The 13,802-nt window shown below is 38.9% G+C and overlaps 1 protein-coding gene across 1 annotated transcript in view; it reads left to right on the top strand.

Moving 5' to 3' along the window:
- Nucleotides 1-1,453: 1,453 nt before the first annotated feature.
- Nucleotides 1,454-13,802, top strand: part of PDE8B (phosphodiesterase 8B) — a gene marked incomplete at its 5' end in the record, with an annotated part of 25,031 nt that continues 12,682 nt past the window's right edge. The window contains 6 exons of the mRNA XM_008946912.1: nucleotides 1,454-1,542; nucleotides 4,597-4,675; nucleotides 5,197-5,337; nucleotides 7,025-7,113; nucleotides 7,776-7,836; nucleotides 11,713-11,764. Coding sequence (XP_008945160.1) covers nucleotides 1,454-1,542; nucleotides 4,597-4,675; nucleotides 5,197-5,337; nucleotides 7,025-7,113; nucleotides 7,776-7,836; nucleotides 11,713-11,764 — 511 coding nt within the window. The remainder of the gene's footprint in view (nucleotides 1,543-4,596; nucleotides 4,676-5,196; nucleotides 5,338-7,024; nucleotides 7,114-7,775; nucleotides 7,837-11,712; nucleotides 11,765-13,802) is intronic.

The following is a 13,802-nucleotide window of genomic DNA, read 5'->3' as shown; positions in this document are numbered from 1 at the left end:
TTCCAAGCCTCAAACCACAACACCGTGCACTCATTTAGTGCGTGAAGTGAGAGTTCCAGAAATATGTTAAGATCTTAACATTAGGGAATGAAGCAGACCCATGTCAACAGGTATTTTTAATTTTACTTTTTTACATTTTGCTAGCAACTGGAGAGTAAGCCATTGGTCCCTGGAACACAATTTTCCATACAGGAGAGAAGCACAGATTTCTTAGAAGACCTTCTTTTTTTTGTGAAAACTAGAGTTAGTGCATATCTTTCTGAAGGACTGATTTAGCACTTAGTAGCAGAAGTTTACTAATGAGGAGTAAATTTTAAGTGAATTTGGAGAATCTACTTCTTTTGCAAGAACATGATGTTTCTTATTTCAACAGGACCAAGCACAAGACCCTTCAGCTTACTACCTTTGCCTAACAAAGAAAGGACATTCTCCCCGTCTGGAGAATAAAAAGACTTGTTAACTGTTGTCAGCATGCTGCATACTTTATATACTTTTCTTCACTTCTGAATTCACAGTGACAGCTCAGTGAAATTACATGTGGAGCAAAGTTAATTCACCTTCTGAGCTTCAGCTGCAGTATTTGCTTGAAAAGAAATGAAATGCCAAATATAATTTTTTTCTTTGTTTTAGCATGAATGTTTTATGTCCCTAAGGTTTTCCATTTTCATTCTGAATTAAGGATAGATGTTCAAAATGAAACATCAAGGCAATACTGGCCTTAAGAGACTGTGTTTTGGTTTTTTTGGACTATGTGTTCCTAGCTGGGTTGCTAAAACCAAATGGGAAAATTCACAGTTGAGATTTTGCATATTTTTATACTTGTTTTGTGTTTATATAGCCATGTTGTCTTAAGAACTAGAAAATCATTCCTGGAGAAAAGTTGATTATTTAACACAAAAGGTATAAAAGCTTTTTATTTCTACAGAGCCACAAGGTGGTTGAGGTTGGAAGGGACCTCAGGAGGTCATCTTGCCCAACCTCCTTGCTCAAGCAGGGCCGCCTAAAGCTGGTTGCCCAGGACCACCCCACACGACTTCTGAAGATCTGCAGGGATGGAGACTCCATGGCCTGCTTGGGCAACCTGTGCCAGTGCTCAGTCACCCTCACAGCAGGGAAAAAAAAAAGTTTTTCCATTTGTTCCCATTTGCTCTGGTCCTGTTGCAGGGCACCACTGGCAAGAGGCTGGCACTGTCTTTTTACACTATCTCTTCAGATATTTATGAGATCCTTCTTGAGCTTCCCTTTCTCCAAGCTGAGCAGTCCCAGCTCTGTCAGCAGCAGTCCCAGCTCTCAGCCTTTCCTCACAGGAGAGAGATGCTTCATCACCTTTGTGGCCCTTTGCTGGACTCATGCCAGCGCTCTTCGTAAGGTTAGGGTTTTAGATGCAGGAACAGAAATAAGAGCTTAAAGCCATTTTAATCTATTTCACGTTCACGCTTGATTTGTCTTCCAGCAATTCCTAGAGAACAGCAGCATAACGGCTTGTTACAATGAACTGCTTCAAATAGAGCGTGGGGAAGTGCGATCTCTCTTCAAATTACGGTATGTAGGACGTTAACAAACTGCAGACATCCACCACTTGGTCTGCATAGTTGTACTGGGTTACTTTATACTTCGTCCCAGCTATGCATGTATGTGCTTTGTATATGTGTGTTAACTAATATACTATACCATTGTTTCCTTCTTATCTTGGTCCTGCTCTTCAAATCCGGAGTTTTTATTTTCTTGCTTGGGCAAGAATCAGCAGATGAGGAGCACAATCTTTTGTCTTTGTGGTAAATTATACTGCTTTCATTCCCTTATCGCTTTTTTTTTTAATGTGACTGGATTCATCTTTAATATAGGTGTTTATATATGCATGTAAATATGTTTGCAATACAAATGTGTGAAAAAAGACCTTGAAGTTGAATGTCATGCAGAGAAGGTGTGGTTTCCTGGGTGTTATAAAGTAATTCCAGTTCCATCTACAGAAACTGCTATCACTTCTCTGCAGGTTTCAGTCTCTCTGTTTAAGCAGTAGATTTCTCTCAGATTTTATTTGCAAACCAATCCCGAAGTGACTTGTGTTCAAGGGACTATATGTTTGCACATGCAGAACACAATTATGGTAAAATTTTCAGGGAAGTACAATTTGGTCTCACACAATTTTTAATAGGTAAAACTTGGCAGGAAAATAAAGCATCTGTGAAATTTTAGACGTTAATTAGGTATTATGGTGGTCCTGACTTGGTTTGTTGTTCAGTTGTAACTGCAATATGAAATGAATTCTGAATTAAGTCAACACAGATCAGAAACATGAGTTTTATACAGAAAGATTGGTCTGTCATTCATACACACAAAGCTTGTCGTTTATGTTTCATTTTAAGAACAAGATGCAAATACAGCTTGAGTGTCTCTACATACATAGCATCAATTTTGAATGCAGATAATTAAGACTAACATATTTTCTACCATATTTTTCTGCAAGTTTATTTATAGCCATCACAACAAAAAATCTTAAAATTCATTAAAATCAGAAGGAAACAATGTCAGTACCCAGCAGCACTTCATTTACTGAGAGTTCTATCATCCATATAGTTTATGGAAACAGCAGTATACCACCCACTTGTAATTCTGCTTGCTTTTGCTCTCTTGAATGTAGTTACATAAACTGTGAGCCTACTTTCTTTTAATTTATGTAAGTAATAGCATTATATAAAATGTATTCTGTGTTATCATGTCTTTTGTATATCGATATTTTTGTATATATAGTGTTGTGTGTGTAGAAACAGTCACATCACCTCTGAACATGACTGTTTTGGAAACTTTTGGCAGCATTGGAGAATACTAGAAAAATTTAGGAAATACTAGGAAAAACAAGGGTGTTATTTCTTAGGTTTTCTACTGCCGCTGCCAGATACAGTCACAGAATAGTTAAAGAGTTAAATAGATGTAGGCCCAGGATAATTAAATACTTCTGCTCATGTAACAAGCACAAGTAACATTTTCAGAAAGTTAGCTGGTGGAATTAAAACCAAGATATTTCAGGTGTTCAGATACAAGTGAAACATAGTGGAAAAGGACCAGCCCAAGAAAGCAGTATATAAGATGGTGTCAGCAGTCAAAAGTGTCATTCCATTCCAGGTGGAGACTTTACTTTTCTGTGTAGGTGCTTCTGGTTTGAAGCTTGATTGCACATCTGTGGGTGTTGTGTGCTAATCAAAGAGGATTTGGGTCAGTTGTGTGTTAATCAAAGAGGATTTGAGTCATTTAAACTTGTGCTGTTGTTGCCTTGATTTGCTAGATCAGCTGAAAATACCAAGATTTGAATAGTGCAAACATAGCTGCGTGGTTTTTTTCAGAGAGTTTGTGTAATGACATTTGTTAGCAGCTGATGTACCATACAGGCGTCGTTCACTGAAACAAATCAGTTGTGAACACAAAATCGCACTTTAAAGCTGGCTTAGACTGCTAGAAAATCACTTGTAAAATTACATTGGGAGCATCCTTTTACTGTATGAGCTGAAATACTGCTGTTGTCTTCTGTATACAACACTTCTTCCTACAAATATTCATCCATGCGGCTGTGTGGCTGCCTGTGTGCATATTTCTTTTTCTTTCCTATTTGGTTTTGAGTTACTTTTGTGATAAGCATAAGTAGCAGTGTCCTGTATTTCTTAATTCTCTGGTCATCAGTATTAATTCAAACCCCATTATGCAGTCTGGAAGCAAGATGTTCCTTTTAGGTAATAACTGTATACAAGAATGTTTATGCATGATGCATTTATGTTTGCTGCCATGAGAGGTACATAGAAGAGAATTAGTTTCCTATTAGTCCAAATCAAAGTTGAGGTACTGACATGTATCTAAGCAAATATGCCTGTTGTTCCTTTTAGTTTTGCATAGTATTTGGAGCCTATATTAATATTAATCCCATCCTATGTAAATTCTGATTTAAACAACTCAGTAAGAAGGTAAGACTTTTGTTTTCCTGCATTGGTTAAAGGATACCCCTGGAAATAAAAAAAAAAAGGGAAATAGAGGTCATAAAGATCATTTTGGCCCTTAATAAAGATCAGGTTGTATTGAAATCAAGTCACTGAATTATTGCTTGTAAGCAGTAAAACTGATGTTTTTCTGATTAGGATTTTCAAAATGTTAAATTGTTTCCTTTACTTACATTGTATCACAGTTCTTTGACAGTGCCAACTTATTTAATGTATTGAAAACTTTGCATATATCTATTGTGGTGATTTTTGTGTTCCTGATCTTTAACAATCACAAAACTTCTTATTTTGATGTAACAGACCTTTGTTATTTTTACTGCTGATTGTTAGTTCCTGCTGTCTAAAGTATGTTTGGAGAAAGAAATGTTAAGATTCTGCAGTACCCATAAGCAAATTTACAGTATGGTCTGCAGCAAAAACACTTTAACAACAGGGATGTCAGAAGTTGAATTTCCTGAAAAAAAAATCATGATGGAAGTGGTGGCATGGTTAAATCAAAGCAACATGCTACTTCATGACTCATCTAGTGATAAGTAGCGTATAGTAATGTACTCACAGTGACCAAAATGTTCTAACAATAAAACTAATGGGAATAATTTGCTAATTTCAGGGCTTGTAATGCAGTGTTTACAGCATTAGACCATTGTCAGGAGGCTGTAGAAATAACCAGTGAAGATCATGTGATTCAGGTAGGGGGGGAAAAAATTAACTGTTTTGTGAAACTTGGAGAGAGGAACCCCAAAAAGACCTTTGTTCAGTAGTTTCTGTTTTATTTTAGTTTTGTTGTGCATTGGAAAGCTTTGTGCAATGAACTGCTTCATTTCTGGATGCTGCACATTGATGCCTGCTGAATTTTAAAGGCTTTTCCTTCAGTAATTTTATTTAGATTATAATTTTCAGTACAGTAATGTTGCTTATGGTAAAACCAGCATGAAACCTGCAGCAGAACTAGGTAACCTAGTTCCAGTAAAGGGTTTTGTTCTCTTTTTTTGTCTTCTGGTAACCACTTACATATCACTTTGTGTGTTCAGCTGCCTGCTTGATAAAATGTTTTACCATTACATAGTATTTTTTTATGAAAAGCACTCAATTGTAAAGCTGTATGCTTACCACTTCGGATGTATAACTTGTAACACTTTCATACTTATATGTGAGTAATTATTCTTTATGTTCTGTTTTGTGTTATCCTAAAGTACTTTTCGTTTGGCAGTATGTTAATCCAGCCTTTGAACGGATGATGGGATATCACAAGGGAGAGCTTATTGGCAAGGAAATTACTGAACTACCAAAAAGTGATAAAAACAGTGTAGATCTTTTAGACACTATCAACACATTTATTAAAAAGGGAAAGGTAAGCAAATAAACTCTGGTAAAATTGCTTTAGATTTCTACTCTGCTCTATTCCTAATGTTCTGGATTAAAGAACTCAAGATGTGGTTTTCATGAGTGCTTATATAAGACCAGCATTCTGCTTCTCAGATGTCTTAGGGGTACAACAGCCCATGCCTCAGAAAAGTGCCTACAGATTTCTTCAGCTTTGCTTTAGATTCTGACTGAACTCCTCTACGTATCTGTCGTCTTAAGATCAATATAAGAATATTTTCTGTGGTTCTGTTCTGCGTAGAGCCTGTGGACCTTTTGATAGGTGGAACGTAGCAATTTGTCCCTGAGTCAGTCTCTCAGGTGGCTGCATCATGCAACCAAAAGGTTTAACTGTTCTAAGTGCAGAGCCTTCATCAACTGCATGCGTTAAGCACCATGTGGCCTAACCAGTTGTGACCAAAATACATCAGCACGCAGTGGGATTTGTTTCTCTAGAGTTAGAATATCTGCAGTGCACTGTGAACTTCTGTTGTGGTGGTGACAGGCCACAAAAGGGCTACATGTTCCACGTCATATGTCCCCCTAAGACTGCAGAAGTATCTCTCACCCTTCCCTGTCTCACTCTCTGCTTCATGAACTTTGAGTAGTTCTTGAACCTTTGAGTCACTTCCAGCCATGATTTGAGGGCCACTTTCTGGAGTTGTTTGCAGGTGCACCTTGGTTCATAGCAGTACCTGCAGACCTTGCTTTGCTCCTCTTTATCTATATAGGTTGCCCAGCTGCTAGCACTGCCTGCTTAAAAGCCCTATGTGTCTTCTGCATCCATCCATATTTGTGACAGAGAACATATCTTCCACCCATTTTCCACCTTCACCCTACTCTGCTGCCAGTTAGTTTCCTCCTTAAAATCTCTTTTCTTTGCGGTGGTAAGGAGAGAAAGCCTTCTGCTCTATCTTCCTTTCTTCTCCAATCCATACAGGAGGATATCTTTTATCTCTTTGTCAGTGGACTGTTTAAGGATAATGCATATATGACTCTTGATTAGTCTGCAGTCCTCTTGATGCTTTCCAGTAGCAGTTGGGATGGAAAGAAAATTAGTGGCCAGTCATAGGAATGATAGAACAGGATGAAAGACACTGTGAAGAAATTGTTCTTTCCTTTTGCTGATACAGAGTGCCTATGATACCTATGGCCATCAGAAAATATTCATGGAAACAGAATAGGCTCTTGGTTACCTGAGATTTGTTGAAGGACATCCTTAGGTGAAGGGCTGCTAAAATTTAGCATACACGTCACTTGATGACTGAAAACTTCAAAGCTGAATGGTGCTTAGCACAGAGTCTAGTTCTCCTGCTCCCAAGGGAGATACTCTCTAGATGTGTTGCCGTCACCACTGCTTATGGTGTTACCTAGCAAGAGTTTTTGATTCTTGCTCATCTACCTCAAAGTAGATCACTCCTGAAATTCTTTATAAAAATTGTATACTCTCTCACAAAAAAAAAAAAAATAAAAATGCATATTTATACTGTCCGTGCATTAGCAAATGCCTGTTAAAGGTACTACTCTGCATTAATAAATTTTACACTATTTTAAAAAACACAACTATGACATAATATGTAATGATTTTCTACATAAGGCCTATCTAATAATAAATAAGTATTTGACTGCAAGTTATGTATTCTTAGATGCTGTATCTGTTGTGTGTGTTTGCTTAGGAATGGCAAGGAGTTTACTGTGCAAGAAGAAAATCGGGAGACAGTATCCAGCAGCATGTGAAGATAACACCTGTGATCGGTCAAGGAGGGTAACAAACTTGTCTAGAACATAATTGCTTTTTGGTTTTTAGGGCCTTCTCTGTGATTACCACATCTCTAAGTTTGACATGAATCTCCATGTATTTAGTAGCAGGGTGATGATGTAAATGCTGACCTGAAGCCATCTGGAAAGAGTAGGCAGAGTTGAGAAGGTGATATTCTTTGGTGATGTTTGTCCGTTTTGATGTCATCATATGCTGGCTAAAAGGACTCCAAAGTTGCAACAATTAACAGTGTTACTCTATAGATACCTGCAAGCTGATGCTAAGGCTCATGTTATCATGCATTTCTTTATGAAGTTGTTCTACAGTATCCAGACTGTTACCCGATCATCTGGAAGGATCAGCAGCTGGGTGATCCCCTTGTTTGTGTGCCTGCTTGTATGTGCTCACAGCTTTGCAGCATAGTATGGGCACATTGACAAATTCTGCTCCCAGATGTGCAGGTGAGTTCCTGCAGGAGCAGAAGGATCAGGTGTCCTGGGACAAAGAGATAGCTGTCACGCTGAAGGAGTGCTTTGTCTCCCAGCTGTCTGGTGCTGGGTTTGGTGTCTTGCTTGGCGAGGGTAGGGAGACCTCTGCTTTGGAAAAGAGCGGTGTGTCACCCTCTCTTTACCATTTGACATGTAACAAATGATTATTTCTGTTGATAGGAAAATAAGACACTTCGTGTCCCTCAAAAGACTGCATTTTACTAATGGAAACAACAAACAGGTATTGTATTTCTTTCACATCATCAGGTTCATAGCTTTTAGCAGAGTGATATTTCTTGGTTTAGAAATCGGTATTTTTCTGGAAGGGTCTATATTGTCAATAAGATTCTCACTGACCGTTAGAGCAAGCAAGAAAACTCGAGCATTTGCATAGGCTGTGCCCCTTTAGTAGGACTGCTGAGTAGAGAAAGAAAGGCTTTAATTCTCTGGAGCATGGATGTGGCAGTTGGGTCTGTGGTTCTGTGGAGGAACGTAGGCCACAGTCCAAAGGGATCTCAAGAGATTTTTTTCTAGAGCTGCTTTTGCCAGTCTGATCTGGTTGGTGCACTTACATCTAATGCTTAGCTGTCACGTGGTTTGCCAATGGGTAGTCCTTAAATAAAGTGTAGCCTTCAAGCAGGACCTGAGATACTGCATGTGCATCAGAACATGCTTTGTGAAGGAGTGGGTTGCAGGTCCTGCAACAAAGCTGGCAGCATGGGGAGCTGTTGTCATCTTCTCCTGGTTCATTCCCTCTGAAAATGTCTGAAGTAAATCATCATATCTTATGCTTTGCTTCAAAAATACTCTGTACATGGGCTGTAAAGATGTTTGGACTTCTGTGAGCAAAGGAGCGAAGTGTATCTTTAGCCTGTGGTCTGTAGGGTGAGATAGAAAGTGGAAAGCACAGGAAGTAGCTGGCAACATTTTAGGCTGAGGATGTGCTTGGTAAACATGATATGTTTCCATGTTCTTTAGAGGAGGGGTTTTATTTAGAATTTTAATGTGCTTTTATCCATGATGTGGGTAAAGACACTTGTGCATAGAAGGTATTTAGAAAGTCACTACTATTTCTGGTTGCCTCTTCTTCAGTATAGCAGTACTGAATATTGATGCATTATTGGAAAACTATTATTGGAAGAAATTTATAGATGGTATTCTGTAAAATTTGACTGTTCAAACCATCCCTCTTACACAAGTATTGTGTGGGCATGTAGTAACAAGTCAAAGGAGAAATCTGCACAACTTTTGGAAGAACTCTGAAGTTCAATCACTGAAAAACAAGTCTCAAAACTGACATCATCTTTGTACTAAAATACGTATTTTAGCATTAACAGCAAAGTATCATTTACAGTAGCAGGATGTTCTGAAGTCCTCGGGCTAGAGTGCAAGAGAGTTTTGTAATAGAAGCAGTGCTAAAGTTACATGTATCTCTTTTTAATTCCTTATTTAAAAACCTCATCTTTGTTACTGTTTCACTTATAGCTACTTTGATGTTGATTTGAAAGTGAGATACAATACGATGGGTTTCCTGTAATAGACACACAGCTCAAAGACAGGTACAGAGAAGTGCAGATATGATACTCCTAGTGAAAGATAATGAATACAAAACAATTGCAAACCTGTGGCCATCTGTAAAAAGCAGCAGTAGGAATACAGATAAAAGCCCTTTTCTCATCTGTTTTTCATTACCCTGTGCATTGGGCTGTGTAAGCCAGTAACCTTAAGAAGCGGATTTTATTTAGGAACTTGTGTCCAAGGCCACATTCATGTTCTGTGTACTACTGCCACTCTTGGAAAGCACCATCAGTTCAGCTTTTCATTAGCTCATGAGCAGTTATTTGTAAATAAAGCACTAATGCAATGAGCTGTAGATATGGGGAGCTTTATACATTTGGTGAGCCCAGGGAATTTGGCCTTTGAAGGGTTCTCCATGGATGTAGAGACCTACCACAAAGGTTAAAAACCACAGCCTAACAGAAAGGATGGCTTGTGAAGATTTAAGGTCCACTGAGCTAAAAAACAAGGCGCATCCACCAGAACTAGGTTATGATGCTGTTTCACTTTTGTGGTGGAAATGTCTCCTGCCTGTAGCAGAGCACTGGGTGCTCTGACATTGCATGAAAAATTCAGTTGTTCTGGAATTCTGGGGCTTTGAGCGTGGTTTTGGTTTTAGGCTGGCTTTTCATTTTAGATGGACAGCAATGGTGACATATAGGATTTTTCAAAACAAAGATAATTCTTTAAGGAAGGATAAAAGGAAATCAAACAAACTATTTACTTACAGAGCAGTAAGTGCAGAGCATTTGAGCATGATTCAAATTTTGATGCAAATGTCTAATGTTTCGCTGCATCAGCGCAATTATAAATGGCTTGTTCTCAGCATTCACACACTGTTTGCAAACTAAGGAACATCCTTACATCATCATGTTTCACCTTAAAAAATGCAGACACATTCTTTGCCATTACTGACAGTCTCCATAAGGGATATCAGAGTGTGGTTAGAGATCACTGTGTAGGAACCTCCAAGGACTTCTGTGCCATATTTATCACATAGAAAAATGATGCACATTATTTTTATACATGGAAAAAAACATACTAAGAATGTATTGACACATTTGAGAGTGTGTTAAGTGTTCTTACAGTGACGATCTATGAATGGGCATTACTCTCATGTGACTCTTCCCACGTGCTGAAGCCTAAGTAATGATTAATGCTCCTTTTGTCCATCCGAGACTTGGCAGGATAGAGTCCAGTGTTTGCACATTCAAAAATTTACAACAGAGGTAGTGTTTCTCCTCTTAAGAACATATTGGCAGTAGATTAACTGTGTAACTGCCCTCTTAACTTACCTTACATGGTTCTTTCAGGTGATTCCTGCGGAAAGGGTAAAAGAAATATTCAGAACTGAAATGTGGTTTGGTTTTGTGGGTGTTTTTGTTTGGTTGGTTGCTTGTTTTTTTTGGTTGGTTCGTTGTTTTTTTAAAAGTTTTCTGCAGGAAGAGTTGCAGACAAGATTTATATAGAGCATAGGTACAGGATTTCCCCCTTTTTTTCATTTTTATTTGTTACTGAAAACTACTCCTGAATTTTGTTTTTTTTTTTTCCTTTCCATTCTTTTCTCTTTTCCTTTCACCTTCTTTGCCTCCACCCCCCTCCCGCAGCAAAAAGGAAAAAAAGATGGAAGGTGTGCAAGAATGATGGAAAAGAGAATTTGTATCATTCCTTTCCTTTGTTTCCTGCAGCCGTGCTGTGCTCTCCTTTTAACTCAAAGGTTGCAAATATGGATTTCACGCTTCCATGCAATCCAGTGCTTTGCTATGGGCAGAGGATGGATGTGGTCAGAGGAACCAATCACCACAGATTAGATGACAGGACTGGTGTCCTAAATGTGACATGAAATGAATAATGTGCAAGTGCAATGTACAAAGTGCAAGGCGCACTTTAGTTTATTCATCTGAAGTAGAGGGTATGCATGTCTTCTCTAGGGAATATCCTGTGTAAATTCTAAGAAAGTTTGAATTGGGTTATTACTCAAGATATCTCAGAGGCACAAAGTATTAAAATTCCATGTTTTAACTTTTTTAAGAATAATTAAAAATTACTTTGAAATAATGTTCTGGTGGATGACACCTACCTGTACCCTTCAGTCACTATAGAGTTGGGTTTTGTAACTGAGTTTTCTGAAGTCCAGTTATCAGTGACCCATGAAATGATGCATACAAAATTAGCTTAGATAGTACTGAGAAAATTTTTTTTTTAAAATTACTGCACAGAAGGCAAAATCAAACATTTTAGTTGTTTGGGTTTTTTCTCTGGAAACATTCAGATTCATATGCAATTTGCACTTAAAACGCTAAATGTGAGTGTTGGTTCTTTTGCGGACACAAGCATTATACAGGAAGTTAGTACATAAAAGCACTGTTGTATCTGTGATTTTCTGCCTGTCTGTTTGCTTTCATATTATTTCTCTACATCTGTACATCTAATTACACCTAAAGAAGAGTCTTTGCCACTTTTTTTTTTAACTAACTGAAGAGTAAATGCTGGATAAGGACAGGGCTGAATGTAGTCCTTTTTAAATCTTTTTGTGTTCTTTTTCCTTACATATATTCAGCTCTGCAAGAGTCAATGTGATGAGAAGTACACAGGAGACAATTCTCAGTCAGGTTAGAATGATATCATTTATCTTCATATACCACTGTGCTTGAGGTCATGGCCGGGTGCTTTGCTGGTATGGAATGTTGCCTCTTCCCTCTTCCCATGAGTCAGTAGCCAGAGCAGATGGCCCAGAGATGGATGCCAGCTGCTCTGATGTCACATCACAAATTGGATTAATGATGTATCTATCATTAATAATTCAATCTCCTGTGCAGAGCTCTTGCCATGCATTTAGAGTTAAGACACATCGCTCTTTGTTGTGTCTGATCTCAAAGCTGGTGTTTCTTGGCACCCCTTTGTATTTGAAATCAATGTGGAACTGTGCTGATTCGTGCCAGCAGATCTGCCCTAGTGTTTCCATGTGTAGGACTTGTCAGTAGGGCCATTGGTTGGGCCCCAGCAGGGGGCTAAGAGAGTTGTCTGTAGTGCTGAGGCTAGAGCAGGCCACGTGGAGTCAGCGCTGAGCTGCTGCAGCATGACCCTCGCCCTGTGTCTCGGGCAGGTTTGTTTGCTTGCAGACAACACGTGCAAGTTCCCAGAAACCTCTGCTGATAGTTTTTGAATCAAAGTGTGGCGTATAAGGAGGTAATATCTCCTGATGCTGCGTAGTGTTTGGAATAATGCTTTTCCCTGAAGAAGGAGGCACTAAAGGCCAAGTTTAAACTTGTGATCCCAGTGATCTGAGCCAGATGCAGCACTGCTGTCTTCTTGTGAGTGAGCAAGTTCTCACACCCTGGTACTTTCTGGCACCAGAGGCCCTTCCCATGATGAAACACTGGGCAACATTGCTATGCAATGCCAGGCAGCTATTGATTCTCACAAGGGAGGAGGTTCTACCATACCAAGAGCACAAAAAATTACTGTTTTTCCCTACTTTTTCAAGTAGAGTAAGAATATGTACAAGGAGGGGAGAGCTTTGTGATGCCAAATAATGGGCAGGGGGGAGAAGAGACAGTACGTCCAGTTTGCTGCTTTCATTACCATTGCTGCCATCAGAACTGATCCATGGTGTGTTAAACTGCTTGCTCCTCTGTAATAAATGCAGGGTTTTTTCTCACTGTTTCTTTCCTGCAAACAGGAAAGTGAGAACACCCATGAATTAAACTGAAGAACACTTGTTAGTAGTTAACACGTTGTTACTAGTTTACCAATCTGTTTTACAGATTATGTGGGCCATTTAGGTTTGCTCATTATTGTGACAGATTTCAGCAAGAGTGGGAAGCCACATGCCATTGAAGCCAAGTTAATGACTGCAGTGCAGTGGAAACAGGCAACCTTAGAGTCATGTGTATGTGATGTAGGTTATCCTTCCCTACGGTCCATGGTTGTGCTCCAAGAATCTATTCCTAGAGCCATGGGCATATACCAGTATGTCATGAGAGTAGAAAAACAACCCGTGTGTATCGTGCTGTTTGCAATGGTCATATTTGTAATGAAGCTGAATGGGGAGATATTCCGTGCACCAGATGAAGGGAAATTTTGTATTTGGGCATTTAAATATTTTCAGCTGAAATTGTAGTGTGGCATAGAGTAACTGTTATACCTGTCTTGTAACATGGTTGTGCAAATTGGTTCCTATGCCGAAAGCGTCAATTTTCTGATATTTCAGATTCTTCACGTGATGGTTAGCTCCTTCTGAAAGATCACTGGGGTCTCTGATCTTTGAGTGGCATGTAGATACTCTCAGAATAGGTCCTATAGAGATTCTTGCAAGGAGGTGCACAGATGCATAGTTGCTGGTTTTAACCATAAGGGAGAGTGCAGAGTATAGTATTTTGGGGGTTTTTGGTTTGGGTTGGGTATTTTTTTTGAGACTCTTTCCAAGTATTTCATCCAGTGTTTGCATTTGACTGGATGTGATAATTTCTCTTGCTTTTGCAAATAGCAGTTTCAAGAACGAAAGCTTGGTGCACAGTTAATTTTCGCAGCAACTGAATTGACTGTTTATAACCATTCTCAGTCTGTTGGATTTTTTTTCAACAGAGGGTACAAACAATTACTGCAATTAAAAGCAAAAGCTGTCTGAATCTGAATTGTGCTTGGGCT

This window comes from Merops nubicus, unplaced genomic scaffold (assembly GCF_000691845.1).
Source record: "Merops nubicus isolate BGI_N331 unplaced genomic scaffold, ASM69184v1 scaffold18699, whole genome shotgun sequence".
In the NCBI taxonomy this organism is placed as follows: Eukaryota; Metazoa; Chordata; class Aves; order Coraciiformes; family Meropidae; genus Merops; species Merops nubicus.
The sequence above is the reverse complement of the archived record's forward strand: the minus strand, read 5'-3'. Positions and strand labels throughout refer to the sequence as shown.